Here is a 25590-nt window from a genome sequence, read left to right as displayed (position 1 = left end):
AAAGAAAGAAAGAAAGAAAGAAAGAGGGAAAGAAAATATCAATACCAGTGTTGTCTATGTCTTAAGTGTGCTATGAAAATAAAATAAAATACTCATTAAATGTAGCACCTTCTGTGAGTTAGGTGCTGATCCAGACAGACACAAGCAATATAACTCCTAGAACCTGAATTATAGTGAACAGAGAAATGGAAAAGTCAGACAAGGGATATGCAAAAATTAAAATACAGTTAAGCCACTTCATAGTGTCTACAGAAAGGCCTCAGGAGGTCACAGCGAAACTGTTTCCAGCAGAGCAAACACCAGCAGATAGGTCCAGAATAAAAAGGCTGCACTGCTGGAACACAGCAGGTAAGGGACTTTTCTTGAGACTAGAATTACAAAATTGTTAATCTTGTCTGATCAGGTGATGGTGTAGTGGATAGAGTGTTGACCTGGGATGCTGAGGCACCAGGTTTGAAACCCGAGGTCACTGGCTTGAGCATGGGATCATACACATGACACCCTGGTTGCTAGTTGAGCCCAAAGGGTGCTGGCTTGAGCAAGGGGTCACTGGCTCAACTGGAGCCTCCCAGTCAAGGCACATATGAGAAAGCAAGCAATGAACAACTAAACTGACACAGCTACAAGTTGATGCTTCTCATCTCTCTCCCTTACTGCCTATCTGTCCGTGTGTTGCTCTCTCTTAAAATAAAGATGTTAATCTTACTATGTCTAAACATGACAAGCAGCTTATAAATGCAGGCATCCAGTGGCATTAACAATGTCAGCAAGCTTGTTAGAAATGACCTCAGGCAGGCTAGTGACTCAGACACTCTGGGCACAAGGGCTTCTGATACACACTGAAGTCTGAGAAACTTTGAAGGAAATTACCCCAGCTAACCAAGAATTAGCAACTCTATTCCTACCTCTGATGGAGTAGTTGATCCAAATGACGTCAGAGGCTTATTCCAGGCACTGACTGAAGGTGGCTGCGGTGGACTAATGGGCCCTACTGAAGAAAAGAAGCCACAGGAAAGTGAACAGTTAAATTAACAGGCTAATAATACAACCTATTTAATCCTGTTTTAATGGCAAACCAAAAAAACAAAGCAACAAAAAACCCCCAAACCACAAAAATACAAAACAAAAATATAATTACTTTTCAGACCACACTGAAAGAGATTCTCACATTCCAAAATATGTATTAGCCCCCGAACACTGTGTATTGCTTTTATCAACATATAAAATACGGGTATTAAAAGTATTACAGGCTCTGGCCGGGTGGCTCAGAGCTAGAACATCAGCTTGGTGTGTGGAAGTCCCAGGTTCGATTCCCGGCCAGGGCACACAGTTCTCGAGAAGCGCCCATCTGCTTCTCTACCCTTCCCCCTCTCCTTCCTCTCTGTCTCTCTCTTCCCCTCCCACAGCCAAGGCTCACTGGAGCAAAGTTGGCCCGGGCACTAAGGATGGCTCCATGGCCTCTGCCTCAGGCGCTAAAATGGCTCCAGTTGCAGCAAAGCATCGCCCCCTGGTGGGCATGCCAGGTGGATCCCGGTCAGGTGCATGCAGGAGTCTCTCTGCCTCCTTGCTTCTCAGTTTGGAAAAATACAAAAAAACTCCACAAAAAAGAAAAGTATTACTTGCTTTAGAACCAAAGGTTTTAGGAAAGGAAGTTCAGAAAAGAATAAGTGCCTCCTACTAAGAAAAAGACGACAGTTAAAAAAGCATACTGAATATATAATAAAATTGGAAAAAAAACCCTGCCATCCCACACCATTTTCCCAGCCCTCATTTCTGTTGTGCACTTACATTTCTTAGAGATGTCATTCAGCACAGCTGGTGGGGCCCCCTTGTTATCCCACAATTCTGTTGTAAGAGGACCATGTGACTGCGAGGTCTGGATGGGTTTTCCTGCGGCTACATAATCTGTGCCATTAGGTGTCTGAGCTGAAGGTAATCTAATTGAAGGTGGTGGCTGTTTTGCAGATTGTGTTGTCGTCTGCAGGGGACTCTGCACTGGTTTATGAGTCTGTCCCTGAGTCTGGGCTGGGGCAGTGGGGCCTGAGCCCGGGATTGTGATCGTGACGAGGGCCGGGGCGGGGAGTGGGGCCGAGGCCAGAGCGGGGAGTGGGGCTGCACTTGTGGAGGCCACTGGGGCCGCACTGGTGGGGGCTGCAGGGGCCGGGCTGGCTGCGGCTGGGGCTGAAGTCGGTGGCAGGGCCGAAGCCAGAATGGGAACTGAGGCGGAGGCGAGGATGGGGACAGGGACCGGGACAGAGGCTGCAGCTGATGCCGAGGAAAGGATTGGGGTGGGAGCTGGGATGGAAGAGGGAGCTGGGCCCATGGTGGGGGCCGCGCTGGAGGCTGAGGCCGGAGGTGGGAGCGGAATGGAGGCCGAGGCAAGGATGGGGGCTGCAGCTGTGGTTGTGGCCGGAGCTGTGGCCACAGCCAGAACAGGAGCGGAGGAGGAGGAGGGCGAGGCCAGAACAGGACCTGCAGCCGAGGCCGGGGCCAGACCAGGACCAGGACCAGGACCAGGACCAGGACCTGGACCTGGACCTGGGGCTGGAACAGGAGACTGTGCTTGCTGGGTCCCTGAAGTCTGCTTTTTGGCAAATCTTGGAGGAAGCTTAGAAGTCTGACTTCTTCCTTTTTCATTGGCATTCTTTTTGTTCCAGACCTTAAAAGATTGGCAGAGATCACTTTTGTCAATAATACAACTAAAAGTAACCGTTCATAAATATGATTGCTAACAAAGCTACCTACTGCTAATTTCACTCTTTACTTTTTAAAATAGGCATTTCACAGAGCAGAAATGTCAAGGCGCTAATGAGATTTTAAATTATGAGAAGCCAAGATGCAATCAGGAAAAAAAAAGACAAATCTGTATTTTACATTCTTGATATACGGGCCACAATCAATCGTCCAAAATTCTGAAATCCAAAAATTTAAGCAAGTCTGCAGTAAATTCATCTGGCAGCAAAATCTGATCTGGTCTGATCAAACCACTTATCCAATTCACTCACTCTTGCCATAGAAGTGTTCACTATGGACAATGTATGCACTCCTGTTTCTACCATCCCAAAGGTAATAATAAGAAATAAATGACTTCTGAATCTGGTCCCAAAGGCTCTATTCAGTTTAAGTCAGTATTACAAGTTCACACAGGATTTCCAGGTTCCTGTTTTTAAGTCTACTCGTCTATTCAGGCTCTTTAGCACCACAATTCACATGTTTTACTTATTTCTATCCCGTGTCAGCATTTAACAAAATGGGTTATTTGGGTTGATTTAAATGGAGGAACTTACTCATGCTGTGTTTAATGGACTAATTTAAGATTATAATACAAACTTTCTAAGTCAAGAATCTGCAAATTATTAAATCATGAGAATTGTGTTCATTAGATTTCCAAGGTAATTTAAAATAAACACTGACAGGGAGTAGGATGGGGCAAACAAAATGACTGGTACTGGAACATAAAGTATGTTGTTAAAGATGGTCTACACCAGGGGTCTCAAACTCCGCGGGCCGCATGCAGCCCGCCAAACAATTTTGTGCGGCCCACAGACTAATCCACGAAGTTCCAGAAAAGTGTTGCGTAACAGTTGCCTTTTGTAGACCTAGTGCAGCCCGCCGAATGGCTGTGATCTTGCTCTGCGGCCCACATGCTGAGTTGAGTTTGAGATCCCTGGTCTACACTAAGCCAAACAGTGATTTAAAAGACAGTTTCAAGTTGTGAGAATCAAGACATTTTCCACACTTGAGTAGGCAGACAGAAATCTTTATCATTGCTACTGTTTTGGCCAAAAATCTAAATAACTAGCATCAACTGAAACACTAAACCTGTATGATCTGTTCTTCCTTCTTCCGGCGTTCCTCATCCTGTAGACGTTTTTGTTGCTTTTTGGATACCACTTCAGTAAAACCATCATCATTCAAATTTGACTGTGGGTCTTCAACTACTGTTACTTCAGGATGGTCATCAATTATAACAACACCTAAGGGAATGGAAAAAGATTTAAAATATTTCCTTTTTTTAAAATAGAAAAGATAAATAACTTGTAGTTGTGTCACTTTAGTTGTTCATTGATTGCTTCTCATATGTGCCTTGACTGGGGTGCTCAAACCGAGCCAGTGACCCCTTGCTCAAGGCGGCAACCTTGGACTCAAGCCAGCGACCTTGGGACCATTTTGATGACCCCCCACTCAAGTTTGCAATCCCATGCTCAAGCTGGGGGCCTCAGGACTTGGAACCTAAAACCTCAGTGTCCCAAGTCAATGCTCTACCCGCTGCGCAACCTCAACCTCTGGTCAGGCAAATAATCTGTCCACTATAAGAGGTATGTATTGCTACCGTTTCTCTTTTTCAAAGGATAAACTCTGAGAGGCTGGTTTGCTAGGTTGTGACTACCCAACCTAATATTATGACTCTTAGTGCCTTTATTTCATGTAGATCATTATCCATAATGTGTGATTGTTAAAAACAAGTGACACGGATGTGCACATATGACCTAGCACCTGAATGACCCCATTCATTGTCCAACCAACAATTATTCTGGATATCTTGTTCAAGTTATCATATATCCTAGTTAGTATAAGAAATCTATATATAGGCCTTAGCCAGTTGGCTCAGCAGCAGAGCGTCAGTCCGGAGTATGGAAGTCTTGGGTTCTATTCCTGGTCAGGGCACACAGGAGAAGCAACCATCTGCTTCTCTACCCCCTCCCCCTCCCCTTTCCTCCCCCCTTCCCCTGCCCTGACCTGCCTTTCCTCTCTCTCTTTCTCCCCCTCCCTCTAGTAGCCAAGGCTCAAATGGTTGGAGCAAAGTTGCCCTGGAGCACTGAATATGGCTCTGTGGCCTTGCCTCAGGCACAAAAGTAGCTCAGTTGCTAAGCAATGAAGCAATGCCTCAGATGGGCAGAGCACTGCCCCACAGAGGGCTTGCCAGGTAGATCCTGGTCAGTCGGGGGCACATGCAGAAGTCTGTGTCTCTGCCACCTCCCCTCCCACTTAATTAAAAAAAAAAAATCTAGATACATTAAACAATACTTAAAAAATTAAAATAGTTAAGGGGTACAGTACTGTACCTAACCTAGGTTTCCCGTTACTACTAACGGTAGCTTAGCAAACCGTTCCATTTTACTCAGTATTTCCAGTGTAAGTCTCATCTAAATGAAAGATAAATAGCTTATCAATGTGAACACTGTCTACTCATGGACATTCCTTAATGTCCTTATCAAATATTTTCTTTCTTTCTTTTTTTTTTTTTTGTATTTTTCTGAAGCTGGAAACGGGGAGAGACAGTCAGACAGACTCCCGCATGCGCCCGACCAGGATCCACCTGGCACGCCCACCAGGGGCAACGCTCTGCCCACCAGGGGGCGATGTTCTGCCCCTCCAGGGTGTCGCTCTGCCGCGACCAGAGCCACTCTAGCGCCTGGGGCAGAAGCCAAGGAGCCATCCCCAGGGCCCAGGCCATCTTTGCTCCAATGGAGCCTTGGCTGCAGGAGGGGAAGAGAGAGACAGAGAGGAAGGAGGGGGTGGGGGTGGAGAAGCAAATGGGTGCTTCTCCTTTGTGCCCTGGCCGGGAATCGAACCCGGGTCCCCCGCACGCCAGGCCGACGCTCTACCGCTGAGCCAACCGGCCAGGGCCCCTTATCAAATATTTTCTTATGCTTATGTCATCCATTGCTTTTGATATCCTATCACTCCATGGCTTTTTTTTTTTTTTTTTCCTCCATTTTTCTGAAGCTGGAAACAGGGAGAGACAGTCAGACAGACTCCCGCATGCGCCCGACCGGGATCCACCTGGCACGCCCACCATGGGGCAACGCTCTGCCCACCAGGGGGCGATGCTCTGTCCATCCTGGGCGTCACCATGTTGCGACCAGAGCCACTCTAGCGCCTGAGGCAGAGGCCACAGAGCCATCCCCAGCGCCTGGGCCATCTTTGCTCCAATGGAGCCTTGGCTGCGGGAGGGGAAGAGAGAGACTGAGAGGAAAGCGCGGCGGAGGGGTGGAGAAGCAAATGGGCGCTTCTCCTGTGTGCCCTGGCCGGGAATCGAACCCGAGTCCTCCGCACGCTAGGCCGATGCTCTACCGCTGAGCCAACCGGCCAGGGCCCACTCCATGGCTTTTGAAGGTATCCATAGCAACACTGCCTCTCATCCCATGATTTATTCTTTATTCACCATGTCTTAGATAATTTTATCAAGGTCATCGCTCAGTGAAGTTTAACATTTCTTTCATTTGTGATGCTGCACATGTACACAGATGTTATTTTATTTCAAGTTGTATCTGACTCACAACCAGCTTCTATCCTTACCTGGTAGGTTCTAACTTTTTTTTTTTTTTTTTTTTTTTTGTGAGGGGGGTGACAGATAGGAAGGGAGGAGAGAGATGAGAAGCATCAATTCATTGCGGCACCTTAGTTGTTCATTGATTGCTTTCTCGTATGTGCCTTAAATGCGGGGGGTGGGGGGTGGGCATCCTCCAGCTGAGCCAGTGACCCCTTGTCAAGCCAGCAAACCATGGGGTCATGTCCATGATTCCATGCTCAAGCCTGTGACCTCGGGATTTCAAACCTGGGTCCTTAGCATCCCAGGCTGATGCTCCATCCACCGTGCCACTGCCTGGTCAGGCTTTAATTTCTTTATTTATAGCACCCAATTCAGTGCAACAAACAAACAGGCAAATAAGTAAATAAATGGAACCTAAGACATACTTGCATAATTGTTCAGATCAAACTGAGATAGAGCGTCTACTTTCTCTTTGGGCTTCTTGGGGCCTGGTTTAGGGTCTTCTCTCTTTTTCCCTGTAGAATCTTTGGAGTTCTTCTGTCCTGCACCATTCACGGCTCCTTCCTGGTGGTGTGCAGAGCTGCCATTGATGGGATCAACCCCAGCTGTGCCCGCAGACTGGTCTTCAAATGGCCTACAAAGTAATTATTTGAGAGATTACTACCGCCATACTGGGGGGGTGGGAAAGGGGAAAGGGCGTGGCAGAGGGGAAGCCCTTTATTGGCAGTTTTTAAAGTTTAGTCTGAGAAGAAATGGCCGTGGGAAAGGGAACCCTAACTTGCGCTGTTGAGTACTTCACTAAAACTGAGCTTCCCAGTGAAGGAGATGGACTAGCTCCCTGGGGGAGCTCTTCCCAGCAATTAAATCCTAAAATTCTAATCATTCCCTGAAGGTTCTTATTGTGTCTATTTGTCTGTCATGTTATAAATAAATAAGTTAAGCATCACTGGCTCATAGCAGAAAATTTGTAGTTCAAGTTAGTCCAAAGTATTCATTATTGGATCTTCTCTACATCTGAAGCATCTGAAAAAAGTATGAAAAGCTTTCTTCATTTATACGATGTTTTCTTAAAAGTTAAATCAGATTTATAAGCTAATGTAAATACATAAAAACTACCTTTTATATGGAAACAAGTCACTTCATAAACCAAATGCATTTCTCGTTTTCTTTCTCTAACAAGTTTTACTCTTGGGTTTATTTTATAAAAATTTTATGAAAACAGCCTGACTAGGCAGTGGCACAGTGGACAGAGCGTCGGACTGTGATGTGAAAGACCCAGGTTCGAGACCCCGAGGTCGCCAGCCTGGCGCGGGCTCATCTGGTTTAAGCAAAAGCTCACCAGCTTGGACCCAAGGTCGCTGGCTCGAGCAAGAGATTACTTGGTCTGCTGAAGGCCCGTGGTCAAGGCACATATGAGAAAGCAATCAATGAACAACTAAGGTGTCACAATGAAAAAACTGATGAATTGATGCTTCTCATCTCTCTCCGTTCCTGTCTGTCTGTCCCTATCTCTGACTGTCTCTGTTAAAAAAAAAAAGAAAAAGAAAGAAAAAAGAAAAAGAAAGAAAACAGACAATGGAAAATGAATTTATAATTTCATTTTCATCTTGGCCTATAGTATAACTGAAGACAAAAGCTTACCAAGTGCCTGACACAGGCATGACCTCATACATCTGAAGAATGAATTCATTTCTAAATAGGACTCACAAAACATTCATTTTAATGACAGAGTAATGCTGTTTCTGCAGGTTCAATGCTATTAGCATTTATATCACGCAAGTCTTGTTACATAGTTAACATCTACACTGCACAAAAATCTGCTAAAAATTGCCTGTTACTCAAAATTCTAATAGTTCAGGTATAGTCAATAACTATACTATTATTGTAATTATATATGTTTATCCTTTTTTTCTGGACTTTAAAAGGGATTTTCAAACTCTGTGTTAAGCAGATTCTTAAGGAACACAATTAAATAGTAGCATCATCTCCCTGGAACTTTTTCTAAAGGCTCAGAAAGCAAACATATTTTCACAAACAGTAGTAACCTGAAATGCTAAGGATACTGCTCACAGAAATTAGGGGATATTTCAAAATGAACATGAAGTAAAAAAATATCCCCTAATTCTTGTGAGCAGTGTATATGCAGCTAATGCAGATTAATCTAGTATTTTCTAAGTAAATTTCTTACCTGCTAAGGCAGCAAATCTGGGAATTCCCCCCCCATAAATAAATAAAATGGCACACCGTAATAGCTGCTTACTACATAAATCAGATTATTATGTTGAATGTTTTTATATACATTTTTATAAGTACTATCGCTTCTTCCCCATTTTACTAAAGAGGAAGCCGAGTTTATACAACTAGTAAGCACCAGAGCCTAGGTTTAAAACTAGGCATACTGCTATTTTATAATTTTTCCTAAATCTAAATAAAGCAATAATTTACTATAACCAACATTTTAATATTTAAAAGACTAAATTAAGTTTAGCACAGTTTAAAATATTCTTTAAAAAAAAATCCAATGACCTAATATTTACGTTATTGGTGGCCTTGGTGGTTGGGCTGGACTTTGCTTTCTGGGTTTCTTTCTAGCTGGATTGTTTACTGTAGGTCTGCAGCTAGAGGAGGAATATAATTTATCCTTAAGGAGCAATATTCACTCTCTACAAACCAGTACAGAGTGATCCAGTTTATGGTTATGATGCTAACTGAAGTCTGAGAGGCCACTGAGAGCACCGGAGTGAATGAGAAGCCAAAGCTGGTGGGCTCCCATTACTGGTGTGAGGACTTAGTCAATGAAGGGCAGTGCCTAGGGCCGGCCTAGGTGCATAGGTTTTCCCAAAGGGACAAACTCTTAAAAAGCCTCTCCGAGAACACAAGGCAGGCAGACTCCTGAGACACAGCAACCCCTCTCCTTCAAGCACCCTTACACTTCCAGAACAGAGAGGAGCATGGGCAGAACAATGTCAGGTCCTCTGCCCAGACCGGCCCCTGGGCACAGGTCAACCAGGAATCTACTTGGGCCCCACTCTGAGCCGCTTGAAAGATGCAAATGTAATTGTATGTGCAACAAAGTACTCACCCTCGCTTCCCACTTTTGGCTGGTGGGCCACTTCTTCTTTCGTTTCTGGGACCTGAGAAGTTCCTCCCAGATTTGGGTGGCCCGCCGTTGCCGCGCCGATTCTGCCGGTCCACACCAGGTCTTTGGCTGGAGAAACTTCTCTTTGTTATTTCTCTTTTTGGGGCTGAAACGCTCTCTCCAGCCTTCACAACAACCTGTGCATTCAGATCAGCATTCTTCTTCTCATCCCGCTCCCGCCTCTCATTGAAATCACTGCTTTCAGAAGCAGTCTCCCACTCCTCGTTCGCCTGATCTGAGGAGTTCTGGTTAGACAAGTCAGGTGTCTTATTCCCAGAAACGTCCCCAGCAGTGCTAACTGGCTCTGGAACCACGCTGCTATTTGCTGTGTTGTTTGCGTGCACCGCCACCTCACTGGTCTTTGAGGCTGCCTCCCGCTCTCTGAGCCGCCGAAATCTGGGCGGTTTATCTTGCCTGGGGGGTCGGGTAGGGCGCTGCCGTCGGGGCCTCTCTCTAGCTGGGTCAAACTTCCGCTCAAATTTGGGAGGTCGTTTATCAGCAGGCAGAGGAATAAACGGCTCGTGTCTTCTGGGTGGCTCTCCGTCCTCCGGTTTCGGTGCTTCTACCGGCCTGGGGTTCCACTGATTGTCCCGAAAGGCTGGTCTTCGTAAGGTGGATGGGCGTGAGGGGCGGCCGCCTGGGTCCCTCCCACCACGTCTGAACGTTCCCCCCCTGCCCCGCCGGGTGGGCTCCCCTTTAGGCAGAAAACCTGGTTTACACTTGTCATCATCCCTCAGGTACGGCTTGTCTAGAGGCCGACTGTCAATGCGCACGTGGTTTTCAGGTTTGAAAGAAGACTGAAGCTTTATAGGTTTTTTGTTTTCAGACCGCTCCTCTCTTTTGGGAAGTTTGCTTTTGCTTAAACTATCCTTGTCGCTTGCACTCTCATGAACTTCACTGTCTGTGTCCGTCTCAGAACCGCGCTGTCGTCTTCTTTTGGGAACAACTTCAAAATCGGAGCTCTCGCTCCGAGTCTCGCTTTCCTCCCGCTGTCGGAGCGGCCCCGAGGGTACGTGCTCTGGCCGAGGCTTGCTGTCTCTGTACTGAGTGTAGTCCCGGCTGTGCCCTCGGCCACCGCGGCCCCGGCCCCCGTAAGAGCCCCGATAGCTCCTGCCTCTGGAGTAGTACTCTCCACGGCCACGCCCTCGGTATCCTTGGTCCGGAAACCAGTCTCTGTCTCTGGCCTCTTTCCAGTAGGTCCTAGGAGGTAGCGTGGACTCCTTCTTAACTGCTGGTCTTGAATCTGGTCGAGGCCTCTCTGTGACAAGGTCCTTGCTGATGACTTTCTCGGGCTGTTTGTCTTCTTTGGCTGCGGGTGCTACGACAGTCTGACCTGCAGTCTTGGCTGCCGGCTCTGCTTCAGCACTGCTGACAGGTTCCAAGGGCTTCTCAGTGTCTTGAGGTGGCTTCTGCACCAAAGCTGGAGTTTCTGTTGGAGAGAATTTCTCTGGTTCTGGCTGTGGCGGCAGGGACTGTGGCTGAACTGGGGCCGCCGGTGGTGGGGGTGGAGGAAGAGGCTCTTTCCTTTCTGTTTTCTCTGGTTTCACAATCTTCTCAGTCACCTTTTCGAACTTCTCTCCCTCCTTCTCCTTCCTCTGCTCTCGCTCCTCTTTCATATCTCTAAGAATGGGTTTCTTAATGGGTCCTGATCTTCTCACAGGCCTATCGCTACCTTCTTCTCTCCTGCTGGAGCTTGGCCTTGGGCCCCAACGAGTTTCTGACTTAGATTTGTACAGTTTTTCTGGTTTTGGTCCTTCAGAAGCTCGTACAAAACCATCCTTCTTGGGTCTGTCCTCTGGCCTCTCTGCCGGCTCTCTGGAATCCACGCCCCTGCCAGAGACTTTGGATACGCCTGCAGGTGGCTCGTTTCTTAGCTCCTCTGATTTCTGAGCGTGGGTCGATCCATGGGAAACACTTCTTTTCCGGGCAGGCTGGCTCTCCCCTGCCGGAACCCGCTCCTCCTGAGGAGTGGGCACAGTCTTCAGACTGGGCACATCGAAACAAGCAGACTGGCTGCTGGCATCGGAGTGGCGATCTCTAACATCTTCCACAGATCTGCTCAGGAACCGCTGTCCCTCAGTCCCACCTGATTCCCTGACCACGTCCGCCTCTGGATGTGCCTCTGATTGAGCGTGTTCTTTAGGGTAAGCGGCGACAGCCAGTTCTGGATCCAGCGGGGCTTCGGGCCTGGGACGAGAGGTCAAAGGCACAGCCATCAGGACAAAATCTTTCTCATGTCTAAGTGCACAGCAAAATAATCCCAGTAATCTTAGCACAAAGAGTGGAGCCTATTCATAAAGAGCACATTCTGTCTCTATAAAGATTAGTGCAGCATTATTCAACAGCCAAGAGGTAGAAACAACTTAAATGTACCCAATGACTGAAGAAAAGGTAGTATACACATATAATAGAATGTTATTTAGCTGTTAAAAGTAATACGAAGAAGTGATGGTCCGGCGTATCCATGTCCCGGGATCGATTCCCGGCCAGGGCACACAGGAGAAAGGACCATCTGCTTCTCCACCCTTCCCCCCTCACTTCTCCTCCTGCAGCCATGGCTCAATTGGCCCCATGCACTTTAAAGATAGAACCATGGCCTCCACCTCAAGGAGCTAAAAACAAACAAACAAAAATAAAACAAAAAACCCAGCTCTGGTTACAATGGAGCAAGGGCACCAGATGGGCAAACATCGCCCCCTAGTGGGCTTGCCAGGTGGATCGTGGTCAATGCACATGCGGGAGTCTGTCTCTGCCTCCCCTCCTCTCACTAAAATTTTTTTTAAAAAACTTCTTTAAATAAATAAGAAAATCCTGTTATAAGCTACCACATGGAAGAAGACACCATGTAAGTGAAATGTATCAGCCATATTAGAACAGATGCTACACGGTTCCACTTAGATGAGGCACCTAACGTAACCAAGCTCATGTAAGCAGGAAGAAGCATGGTAACTGCCTGGCACCGGCAGGGAGGGGAAGAGAAGCTGCCACTGAGGGCGAACGTTTCCACTGCACAGCGTGAGGCAGCCTAGAGCTCCGCCCCGCTGCATGCTGCGCCTTCCAGCTGACCCTGCTGCTGCGCTATACCCCGGAACATGTGGTTGAGGGGTCATGTCCCTCCCCTTTTCAGTTAAAAACTGAAAGCTCATTACTTTAGATCAGTGGTAGTTAACCTGGTACCTACTGCCCACTAGTGGGCGTTCCAGCTTTCATGGTGGGTGGCAGCGGAGCAACCAAAGTATTAATAAAAAGAAAGATTTAACTATAGTAAGTTGTTTTATAAAGATTTATTCTGCTAAACTCGGCGAAAATCCGACATAAAGTACTTGGTAAGTAATTATTATTATATGCTTTAACTTGCTGTAACTCTGCTTTATAAATTTTATAAAGTAAAGTTACTTCTCTACTTTATAAATCAGCATTACTGTGGAACCGGTAGGTGGTTAGAAAATTTTACTACTAACAGAGATACAGAAGTGGGCAGTAGGTATAAAAAGGTTGACTACCCCTGCTTTAGACCATGCATGTTGATGAGACTTAATCCATCAAGGCTAAAAACTTCCACTTATAATCAAAAAGTATCTTGCATAGGCTTATCTTTCCCAAAGAATCAAAATTACAAAACATCGTAATATACAAAGTGCAAAAACTTTTGAACTTTCCTTAGAAATTCTCTGTAAGAAACTGATAATTAAATGTTCGCCCTTTCTTATTAGTGGAAGAACTACAACCATGTAGCCAGACTATATTCCAAGTACCGAATCAGTGGCAGAACCTGCCAATTTTAACACCTAACATTAAATTGCATTTAATTTAGTGTTCAGAACTAGTTTATAAAAAATACCCAGATCAATACAGAAATGCCCAAAAAAAGCCCCCCACACCCCCCAAAAAAGCCCAACACTGAAACAGCACATGTGAACATGAGGATATCAGGTTTGGGGCTCAGTCCTAAATGGACTGACTTTCAGGGACGCTAGACAGTATCTGTTTTGCCACAACTTTCTACTGGATTTACGCATAGTTTTAATAATTACCTCCCACTCTCAGGTTCTTCTGCTGCCTTGGGAGCAGTAACCTGCTGAGGCTCCGTGTGAGAGTAGGGGTCTGACCCCCACACCATACGAGGCTCAGAGAGGGAAACTGCATGGTCTCTTGCAGACCGAGCTATATGCTCAAATGACTCAGAACTGTTGGGTGATCCTTCCATTTGGTCTCTTCTCATCAACGGCTTAGGAGGAATCATTCCTGTACAAAAGGCCAGAAAAAGGTGGGGGATGGGGTGGGGAGAGGAGAGGAGAAACAAAAGAAAATCATTAGAAATACAATCTAGGTTATTAATTGCTATTTGGTATTTTTTTGTATTTGAGCTAGACAAATACATTTTGCTGAGTAAAACTGAATTCAAAAAATGATTGATAATTGTATTTCCATGTGATTGTTATTGTTGCTGTTTAATAAACAGATTAAGAGCTTAGGAAGCAAAGCAAGCAAAATTGCAATAGCAGCCTATTCTATTTTATAGGAAAGAAAACAATCAGGGAATAAGCACTGTAACTCTGCATGTTGATTCTAAAAAGTGAGAAATACACAAAAGTGATATTCAGAGGAAATATTTACTAAAGAAAATTCTATTTATTGAGCTTAATTAGTTGATCATTAAGCTATAAATCATGCCTTTTATATTTTAAAATTTCAAAACCACAATGAGATGTTTATGTTTTTATCACCTGTACATTTTTCTCGATATTTTGATTAAGAGAATGTCTAAATTTATTCTGATAATACCATAAAAGACTGCTAGAGTTCATTTGTTTTTAGGTAAATTATAGGGAACCAAGTGTTAGGCTGGTAAATATTGAAGAAAAAGTGGTAAGCTAGACTATAAAATGCATGGAAAAACTCAAATGCTACAACAAAAGAACTAAAGCAATATAGAATAATAGACATAGTTAACCGGACAATAATTTTCTACTTTAAAGTTTTTAATATCTACAAAACAGAAAATAACTAGAAATTCAGTACTATCAGTGTTAGGCATTTAACTACTCTGTGCTGAAAGTTACTTAATTTTATGGTTAAATATGGGTCCTTTTAAGTTACTAGATTATAACTATCAAAGGAATTAAGACTGAAAATGGGAAGGGGGATGAAACACCTTGATCTTGCACCACAGCAAGTGAGCCATGCGACAATGCGGAGTCCAGCTCACCGGGGTGGATGGGAGGGATGTCCACAGCAGGCCGGCCCGACATCATCCGAGGGTCCATATATGACTGCATCATGAGCCACCTGGGGTCGAAGCCCATGGAGGCCAGGTGCTGCGGGTGGGGCTGCATGGGCTGGTACAGAGGGCGGTGTGGCGGAGGGGGAACTGCAGCCCCTGACGGCTGGGAGGGGACGGCCTGGGGCAGGACACCCTGTTGTTGTTGTTGTTGTTGCTGCTGCTGCTGCCACTGCTGCTGTTTCATCTGCTCCTGAAAAAGTAGGGCCGACAGTAAGAGGCTAGCTCCACGTGACACAGTCATATGACCGTCACATTAAAAGTAATGGGCTCATTTGAATCCTTATGGGAAAAGAATTAAAAGACATTTTAACAGTGACAGGTGGTAAGTTGAAAGAACAATGGATCAAGTTATGATATCTTGACTTAGCAACTAATCACTCCTTAATTATACTGCAGACACCAGTCCCTAGAAAGGGAGGGGGTATCTACAGAGGTGGCAGAGGGGACGAGGACAGGAGCTCGCGGCTAAAACCATTTCAACAAACTTTCCGTAAAATGGGAAAGTTTAGGGGAAATCAGTGTGCTTTGTGCATTTTAGGTTTTATGTCAAATTATTTCTCAGACGACTGAACAATAAAACTTTCAAATTGTCTGTGAGATATGTTTTTGTTACCTGCTGCCGCTGGAATCGTGGGGGTAAGGACTTCTGAAACTGTTTGAAATAACCAGATAGGACGGCGGGCCGTGGATGGGACCCCAACTCAGGCTCTGCATCGTGCACCGCGGGGGCGCTCTCCTTCTCACTGCGTGCGCTGTCCTGTCTGGTGAACACCGGCTCGCCCTCTGCTCAAAGGAAAGAAAGAAGATGACAATGTCTACTGGGAACATGCATCAAATACATGATGTTCACGCTGAAGTGAAATTATTAGATAAAAAAAGTAAGGAGGATGGAAGCCTCCTCAATACTACAAAACGCTGCTTAGTACTCCAACGCTGGTAGCCATCAATGAGGTAGCATTAAGTTAACACATCCTTTAATTTCATGGAGATCACAGGTCTGAACGCTTCACCATTAAAAAAAAGAATTGTATTTAATTGGTGATAATAAAACATTTGAAATACTACTTATCTTCTGTGGTTTCATACATATTGTTACTGTCAGTATTTACTTGTGATTCACAAGGACTTATGTGAAAACACAATGGACTATAAATACTTAAAACAGTACACATAGGTTTATTTGACTTTTTTTAAAATCAAGGGCTATATAGAGAAAACTATGGAATCTAAGTCTGATGACAACAGAACGATCATTGACTGTCTTCAAATATATACATCATTATTTTGTGAAAACAGTGCACAGTATGAGTACACAAAGAGAACCACACACATACCCCCCAAAAAAAGTTTTCATACTAAAGAAAACCAGTCGTATTTGTTCCAGTGAATGCCAGTTGTCACAATTAAAAAGCCAAATCTATTAAAAATTCTCGTCCCCGAGAACTATGGATGAATCTTAAAATTAAAAGGTAATTTTGCAAAAAAAAAAAAAGGTAATTTTGCTAACAAAAATCCTAATGTAGAGAACCACAAAACACATCACATTTAACATTAAAAAATTTTTTTAGCCTGGCCTGTGGTGGCACAGTGGATAAACCTTCGGCCTGGAATGCCAAGGTTGCTGGTTCAAGACCCTGGGCTTCCCTGGTCAAGGCACATACAACAAGCAAGCAATGAACAACTAGCATGAAGCAACTATGAGTTGATACTTCCCATTCCATGCTCCCCTCTCTTTCCTGTCTCTGTAAAATCAATAAATATTTAAAAAAATTTAAAGGGAAAATAAAATATTGGAGGAAAAAAAGCCAACTAGGCATAACACTTAAAAATCAAATGGGTACATTTCACTGAAAAACCAAGTAAAATTAAACTGCCTTCAGAGGACACAGAATGTCAATGAAAATTAAAGTGCCACTAAACTATAAAGAAATAGTAATAAAATTTATGCAGATAGAGTCACTACTGACCACTAAGTTAATTAATCGAGATCGATGGCAATTTATATGAATTCACTGGCAGAAGTAGGACTAAATTATGAACTCCCTAAATTCTAACCCATAGTTCTTTCTCATTAACAGATTTATTCCTAGGATTGTTCTCTTTCAGCATTGAAGGTAACCCTGAATATAAATAAATCTTAAGAGCAATTTTCAAATAGCTTTGTAATTTTAAGCAATAGTCTTGCAGAAAAGAACATGGCTTTTTTTTTTTTTTGCATTTTTCTGAAGCTGGAAACAGGGAGAGACAGTCAGACAGACTCCGCATGCGCCCGACCAGGATCCACCTGGCACACCCACCATGGGGCGACGCTCTGCCCATCCTGGGCGTCGCCATGTTGCGACCAGAGCCACTCTAGCGCCTGGGGCAGAGGCCAAGGAGCCATCCCCAGTGCCCGGGCCATCTCTGCTCCAATGGAGCCCTGGCTGCGGGAGGGGAAGAGAGAGACAGAGAGGAAGGCGTGGCGGAGGGGTGGAGAAGCAAATGGGCACCTCTCCCGTGTGCCCTGGCCGGGAATCGAACCCGGGTCCCCCGCACACTAGGCCGACGCTCTACCGCTGAGCCAACCGGCCAGGGCAGAACATGGCTTTTGAATTCAAAAAATGTTTCAGTATTGTGTAACAGAAAACATACTGAAATGAAATTACTTTTATTTTAACTTACTGTTAATTCAAGCTGTTCATTGAGACTTGACTACCAGTTTGGAGCAGGTGTTATATTTTAATTCCATTAAAGAGTTTATGAGCCAACATGGGGAAGAACAAAAAAGTTGACTAGAGCTAGAAGAGGCTTTTAAAAAGGCATAACTAGCCTGATCGATCAGTGGCACAGTGGATAGAGCATCGGACCGGGATGCGGAGGACCCAGGTTCGAGACCCTGAGGTCGCCAACTTGAGTGAGGGCTCATCTGGTTTGAGCAAAAGCTCACCAGCTTGAGCCCACCCAAGGTCACTAGCTCGAGCAAAGGGTTACTCAGTCTGCTGAAGGCCCGCGGTCAAGGCACGTATGAGAAGGCAATCAATGAACAATTAAAGTGTTGCAATGTGCAATGAAAAATTAATGATTGATGCTTCTCATCTCTCCCTTCCTGTCTGTCTATCCCTCTGTAAAAAAAAAAGAAAAAAAGGCATAATTATAGTCTGAGCATATCAACTACACAATGGAAACTTTTATATTTAAACTGGAAGAAAAACAAATCTGAAATTATGAACTGGGTATAGCCATTTAATTCTGACAAGAAAAATTCCCATTAAACTCTATTCAACTTGAGTTTTAGAGGTACTAACACAAGTCAAACAAATGAGATTTTAGTTAAATGTCTTAGAATCAGAAAAAAAGCAGAAGGGTCAGCACGTGATTATGAAGCCAATACAAAATTTCACAAAATATTGAAGCTCATCCAGTAACTTTCTAAAACACTGAAGAACCAACCACCATCATTCCCAAAATGAAACAGCCTATTTCTTTCAACATGTTTTTGTCATTAATATAGAAAAAAAGTTATGCTGCAAATGCTGTCCTTGAACACTTAGACAGAGGATTTGGGGTAATAATGGGATAGGAAATACCAGGAGTCTCTTCCCCAACCTAGACACCAATTACAGTGTCAGAATCTGTCTGTTTTAACTACTTCTGAATTCTGTAACTCCAGGAGAAGCCTTGTACAAGGGAGTCCAGTTAATCTCATTCAATTAGAGCTCTCAGCAGAGTACCAGCTACCCCCCACTCATTCAAATGCACATCTGAGCAAGCAGAAAAGTGAACTTGAAGACAGAACAATGGAAATCATTAAGTCTGAGGAACACAAAGAGAACAGAAGGAAAGTAAACAGGGCCTAAGGGACTTGTGGGCCAAGATCAAACATACCAATATACACACACTGAGGGAGCCCAAACGCAGGAGAGAGGGGGCAGAGAGAACGCGTAAGAAATAGTGGCCGAAAACCTCTCAAATTTCACAGGGAAGAAACACATAAAACAAATATAAAGAACTGGGAGCTCAATAAACTCCCAGGCCCAAACTAAGACACATTATAATCAAACTTCCACAAGACAAAGAGAATCTTGAAAGCAGCAAGAAAAGTCACATACAAAGGATTCTCAATAAGACGATTCAATTTCTCCTCAGAAACATAGGAGGCCAGAGGGCAGCATTCAAAGTGTTAAATGAGGACAAAATCCAGACATTTCACAGATAAAAGCTGAGGGAGTTCATTGCCATTCAGGCTGCCTTGTAAGAAATGCTCAGAGAATCCTGCAGAGTGACAGGAAAGGATACTGGCAGTCCATCACAGCTGCACACCAAAACAAAGAGACTGATTAAGGTCAGTACAATAAAGGCAATTATAAAGGCTGGTAGTATTGTAACAGTGGTGTGCAACGTTTTCTACATGATGTAAAAAATACAGTTAAAAATAAAATAATAATTGCCCTGGCTGGTTGGCTCAGCGGTAGAGCGTCGGCCCGGCCTGTGGAAGTCCCGGGTTTGATTCCCGGCCAGGGCACACAGGAGAAGCGCTCATCTACTTCTCCACCCTTCCTCTTCTCCTTTCTCTCTCCTCCCTTCTCGCAGCCAAGGTTCCATTGGAGCAAAAGTTGGCCCTGGTGCTGAGGATGACTCCATGGCCTCCGCCTCAGGTGCTAGAATGGCTCTGGTTGCAACGGAGCAAGGGCCCAGATGGGTAGAGCATCGCCCCCTGATGGGCATGCCGGGTGGATCCCGGGAGCATATGAGAATCTGTCTCTCTGCCTCCCTGCGTCTCACTTTAGAAAAATACAAAAAATAAAATAATTCATCTAAAAGCTAATATTGTAATAACTGGTTTATAACTCTATCTTGTTTTCTATATAACTTAATAAACTAAAGCATTTAAAAGAATGTTTATGTTTTGAGGGGTATAATGTATAAAGATGTAGTTCTGTGACATCAACAACCAAAAGGAGTCAGAATGGAGCTGTTAATGGAATTCATCGAAATTACTGATTTGGCAATGACTTCCCGGATATGATACCAAAGGTAGAAAGCAGAAAAATTAAAAAAAAAAAAGAGAGAGACAAACTGGACTTCAAAAAACTAAGATTTTACACATCAAAAAAAAAAAATCTAGAATGAAAAGACAACCCATGGATGTGAAAAAAATGTTGGCAAATCATATATCAATTAAAGGATTAACATCCAGAATATATTCAGCCAAAGCAACCAATCAGATTAAAAAATGAAGATATTTCTCCAAAGATATGCAAATAGCTAATAAACACTGTGAAGATACTTAACCTCACTAATCAAATGCAAATCAAAACTACAATGAGATACCACCTCACATCCATTAGGATGACTACAAAAAAAATAAAAGAAAATAACAAATGTTGGCAAGAATCTACAGAAACTAGAACCCTTGTAACAATGTTGGTGGGGACGTAAACTGTTAATCACTACAAAAAAACAGTATATTGGTTCCTCAAAAAATTAAAAATAAAATTTATCCTATGATCCAGTACAAATATTGATCGACTTACAACCCATGCAACTTATGACCATTCAACTTTACGACCACAATCCGCTAGCCACGACTACTCCGCGTCTGGCAGCGCAAGCGTTGCCCAGATGGGCGTACGACAGTGCGGACCAGCTTCTGGTAGCACTACCACCTCCGTGTGCACCATTTCAACTGTTATCCCAGACTCAGTACAGCAATTTGTGTTTTGTGTCTTGGATATTTTTCATCAAACCCCTCCCAAAATGTCTACCAAGAGGAAATTGTCTTTGCAAATATTAAACCAGTTGTACTGGTAATGCAGTGTTTTACTTAAACCTGACAAATGTAAAAATAAGAAACAAAATGGTGTAGAGATGATACAAATGGCATAAAATGAACAAAGAAAATTATGATATATGACAATAATGAAAGAAAATTATGATAAAATATGACTTAAAGATTTTTATAACATCATTTCACAGTACTGTACATAAAGCCTACTCAATTTATGACCAAATTGTGTTATGACTGGTCTGTCGGAACCAATCGTGGTCATAAGTTGAGCACTAGCCATAATGCTATTTCTGGGTATGAACTCAAAATAATAAAAGCAGGGTCTTCCAGCATGACCGGCGGTTGCCAAGTGGATACAGCATCAAACTGGGATGCTGAGGACCCACACACAAAACCCCCAAGGTCGCTGTCTTGGCTGGAGATCCCCCCCACCATCAAGGTACTTATAAGAAAAGAATCAATGAACAACTAGGGTGCCACAACTAGGAGTTGATGCTTCTCATCTCTCTCCCTTTCTGTCTGCCTGCCTTTCTCTCTCTCTAAAAAAATTAAAAATAACAAGTGTCTCAAGGAGATTTCTATACAATTACATTCACAGCAGCATAATTCAAAATATGTAAAACAAGGAAACTATCCAGATGTTCACAGCAAATGAATGGACAAACAAAATATGGTATATACATACAACAGATTACTAGGCTTAGGGGAGAAAATTCTTGTTATATGCTATAATAGGAATTAACCAAGAGAACGTCATGCTAAGTGAAATAAACCAGTCACAAAAAGACAAATACTGTATGACTACACTAATACGAAGCACTTAGCATCACTGAGACAAAAAGAATGGTCACAGGGGCTGGGGGTAGAGAACAGGGTGCTACTGTTTACAGAGTACAGAGTTTCAGTTTTGCAAGGTGAAGAGTTCTGGAGATGGATGGTGGTGATGGTCGCACATTATGAATGTGTTAATACCATTACACGGCACACACCAAAATGGTGAAGATGCTCAATTTTAGGCCACCCTTATTTTACCACAATAAAAATCATTAGGGAAAAAGAACGTATTTAAGCATCCAATAAAAGCTAATTTCTATCAACTCCCCTCATCCAACAATCTTTATTTAGATCACACATTATTTTTTAGATTTTTAAGTTCAGGTTACACTTATTAAAAGGCACAAACACCGACACTGGAACACACAGTTTTGGAAAGCGTGCACTAACGAACCTTTATTACAGCTGTTCTCACTTTCCGATTTCTCTGCCACAGGCTCGAGAGCAGGTTCTTTGTGTTCGGTGTTTTCCTCCACTTTCTCCCTTTCTTTCTTCTCCAGCTCCCAGTCCTGGTCCTGCTCCTTCGTCTTCTGCAGTTCCAGTTCTTTCTCCTGCTGCCGTTCCAGTTCTTTCTCTCTCTCTTGCTTTCTTTCCTTCTCCATCTCTCTCTGCTTTTCCTGCTCTCGCTCCAGTTCTCGCTCCTTCTCCTGCTGTCTCTCCTTGTCCCGCTCCTTCTCTCTCTCCAGTTCTTTCTCTCGCTCCCGTTCTTTCTCCCGCTCCCGTTCTCTAACTTCCTCTGCAGACGGCTGCTTGTCCACGATGCCCAGCTTCTCGTCCAGGCGTTTCAGCTTCTCCGCACAGGCCGCCTTCCTCTGCTCCTCCATCCGCCGCTCCTCCTCCTCGCGCCGCTTGCGTGCCCGCTCCACTGCGGCCGACAGCTCCGACTGCTGCCGCCGCCTCTGCTTCCACATCTCATCCTCGTCCGGCACTTGCTGCTTGGCGGGGAAAGGGCCGGGTCTGCTAGGCGCAGCCTGCCGGTCCGGAGGCGGGTGCTGAAACAGAAAATCGACCAGATGAGGGGACACATCTATTCCTGACAAGCGGTGCACATCACAGCGTGGAGAGGGGGACAATTCCACAAAATGGCCAATTTTCCTGATAAACACACATATTAAAATGCAAACATGTAACAACAAGCGGAAAACATGACATCTAGATTAAGTCCCCAAACAAAGACCAGCATAATTAATGCAATCATTTAATATTTACTTAGCATGCACCTATGTATTGTGCTGGACATGACACTCAGTATTTGTTGAATAAAATTAAAAACTGTCACAATGTGACTTAAAATCTAAATTTACATAGGAAATTGAGTATGTGAGTGTTTTAGCAGCAATGCAGGAGAAGAAATGCCTCAAGAGGGAGGAGAGACCCAGAAAGACCTGCCATGGAGATGGGGGAGGCGACCGTGGGGGTGGGGGGACTGCCAGACGCTGAGGAGGGAGGCAAAACTGCCCCATACACTCCAAAGGAGAAGGACTCCCTAGAAACCAGCCTGTATGCAGAGTGCTGTCTACACTGAGAGACCCAGAAAGGCCCACTTACAGCCCAACGTGGAATGAGGGAGAATCCCTGGAGAGACCAAGTTTTAACGATTTAAAATTCAATTAATGTATTCTAAAACATCAGTGCCAGCAACCACGTAAAGATAAGCAAAATAAAAAGGGTTGCAACATTAAGGAACTAAAAAAATTATTTTAAAAATACTGACTTTAATAGCCACTAGGGTGAAAAAACCTTAAAAGCCATATATGAAATTAGAATCCTAGAAACTAATGGGATGACGCAAACACTAGACTGGATAGGAAAAAAACAGAAATCAGAAATACAGGCTACAACTGACTAGCAGTGCTGTCTTGGGCAAACCACCTAATCTTTCTGGTACTTAGTTAACTTCATCTACAGCTCAAAGACAAGCTGGAAAAAAAAAAAGGCAAAATGCAATAATAAAAAAGTGCCTAATTTACACAATAAACTAAGAATATGCATTTAAGCCCTGGCTGGTTGGCTCAGTGATAGAGCATCTGCCCAGCACATGAATGTCCCAGATTCGATTCCCAGTCATGGCACACAGGAGAAGTAACCATCTGCTTCTCCACTACTGCCCTCTTCGCCTCCCACAGCCATGGCTTGAACGAGGAAGTTGGCCCCAAGCACTGAGGACATCTCCATGGCTTTGCCTCAGTTGCGAAAATAGCTGCGTTGTGGAGCAATGGAGCAGTGGCCCCAGACGGGGATTGTGGGGAGGATCCCGGTCAGAGCATGTGTGGGAGCCTGTCTCATTGCCTCCCTCTCACTTGATTAAAAAAAGAATAGCATTTAAATAAAACCTCACTGAAATATACTTTACATAAAACATGATGGACATCCATTAACTGCATAGTTTGATGAGTCTGAACACTAGTGCCCCAATCAAGACATACAGCAGTCTCATCACCTCTGCCAGCACCACTGCCCCAGCCAAATGCTGATCCAATCTGACTGTAGAAAGTAGTTTTGCCTGTCCTAGAGTCTTAAGTTATAGTCTGTCTCTCTCATGTCCAGCTCAGGGTAACAGTTTGAGGTCCCTGTGGGCATCAACAGTTTGCCCCATTCTATTGCTGCGTAGTATTCCTTCACAGATTCCTATTTCCTATGTGGACGGCAACGTGGACTGCCTCTCCTTCTTAAACTAGAATGAAACAGCTCTGGCATTCATGCTGAAGTCTCTGTGTAAATGTGTATTTTCACTTCTCGTGCATAAATATCTAGGAATGGAACTGCTGAGTCATATGGTTAAGTGTGCGTTTTGCTGCATAAAACACTGCTCAGCTTTCCCACAGCGATGGTAGCTCCACAACCCCCGTAGCCACAGGCGAGGCGCCAGGTGCTTCGCGTCCTCGCCATCGCTCCACGCCATCAGCCTCTTCAATCTGGCATGTAGGGGTTTTTATCTGCATTTGTCTGGTGACTAAAGACACTGAAGCTTTTTATGTGCTTATATAAAGTTTTTCCTGTGACAAATCTATTCATTCCCTTGAGAGGCCAGTTTGTACCGGTTCGGTAGAACCAATACCTAATTTGTTGTTGAGCTCGGCAAACCAGTTGTTAAAATGGCACTTGTAATCAGGGTTCCCTCTAAGGTGGGCACCTGCCCAATGGGGAAATCACAAATTTACATTCCTTACTCTTTTTTAATGTTCATTGCACAATAGCATATTCTAAGCGCCCCTAATAATGTTCATTCCGTCCACAGGTGAAAATAATTGCAAGTGAGGATGCCAATCAAGAAGGATTTGGAAATACCTTAAATAACAATTTTATTGCTTTTGCTGGTCAGGTATTATTATTTTTTTCAATAATAGTTTAAAAATCTTTCTTATAACATAATCTAGTTTTGTGCACCTCTTTTATTATTCTTATTTAAGTATTAAATACATGAAGTAATAAACTACCTTTCAGTTTATCTTTTTTTATACTTAAAACTGTTACTAGGGCAGAGATCTGGTTGTGAAATTATTTGAATCCCACCACTGTTTTTAGGGTATAATCTTGGAAGACCTCTAAAGTGTAAAGTAACACCTGATTAAAGAACATGATAACAGGCAAGTTCTCAGGAAAAGAGCTTTTTACAGAGAAAACAGCAAAATGTCTTGAGGGTGCTATAAAAATAGCAATAAAAAACTGCAGGAGAGCAGAGAGAAAAGTAGACGAAATCAGAAAAGTACAGAGACCTCACAGCCCAAAGAAAGGAGCTGGGTGGAAAAATGACAGGCCTTAAACAGTCTGAGATCAGATGCATCACAGAAGCCCCGAGACCCCACTGTGGTGGTGGCGGCAGGAAGTACTCAGTGTAGGAATAGAAATAATCTGAAGGCAGAGGTGACCTAATTTGCTGAGAGCTGTCACCTAAGACGGAGAGGACATGGGAAGAAGCAGGACAGTACGTGTGTGAGTCAGGGGTTAGGACACGCTAAGTATGAAATACCTATCAGAGATCCAAGTGGAGATACTTGAACTGACATAGAATTTCTGGGACTTTGTGGATGCAGAGTCAACTGGGTGCATTGTTCTGTGCCATTTTATGTAAAGGATTAAACATCTGTGGACCAGGGGCTCTGCAGGGGGTCTTGGAACCAGCCCCACATATATAGAAGGACAACTGTAGTTAGGTCTTAGGAAAGTTGAAAGTTAAACCTGGATCTGACTGCCTGGGGGTGTTAGTGCCCCTAACAGTGTTCAAAGGTCCACTGTAGCTAGACAAGTGGTGAGAACACAGCCCTGCACCCTCCACCACCCAAAGTTCA

General features: G+C 44.0%; 1 protein-coding gene across 15 annotated transcripts in view; it reads right to left on the bottom strand.

The window, feature by feature from the left end:
- PRRC2C (proline rich coiled-coil 2C) overlaps positions 1 to 25590 on the bottom strand; it is a 91475-nt gene that overhangs the window by 24985 nt on the left and 40900 nt on the right. For 14 of the 15 annotated variants that reach the window (XM_066261149.1, XM_066261145.1, XM_066261143.1 and 11 more), the window contains exons 12-20: positions 21696 to 22293; positions 15314 to 15483; positions 14626 to 14890; positions 13451 to 13661; positions 9360 to 11603; positions 6703 to 6911; positions 3823 to 3977; positions 1789 to 2659; positions 906 to 991 (exon numbers count right to left, since the gene is read on the bottom strand). In XM_066261149.1, the coding sequence (XP_066117246.1) occupies positions 906 to 991; positions 1789 to 2659; positions 3823 to 3977; positions 6703 to 6911; positions 9360 to 11603; positions 13451 to 13661; positions 14626 to 14890; positions 15314 to 15483; positions 21696 to 22293 (4809 nt within the window). The remainder of the gene's footprint in view (positions 1 to 905; positions 992 to 1788; positions 2660 to 3822; positions 3978 to 6702; positions 6912 to 9359; positions 11604 to 13450; positions 13662 to 14625; positions 14891 to 15313; positions 15484 to 21695; positions 22294 to 25590) is intronic. The other variant, XM_066261142.1, reaches the window with a different exon arrangement.

The sequence above is a fragment of the Saccopteryx bilineata genome, chromosome 2, assembly GCF_036850765.1.
Source record: "Saccopteryx bilineata isolate mSacBil1 chromosome 2, mSacBil1_pri_phased_curated, whole genome shotgun sequence".
Classification (NCBI taxonomy): Eukaryota; Metazoa; Chordata; class Mammalia; order Chiroptera; family Emballonuridae; genus Saccopteryx; species Saccopteryx bilineata.
Note: the sequence above shows the minus strand (reverse complement) of the source record. Positions and strands in the feature narration are given on the sequence as shown.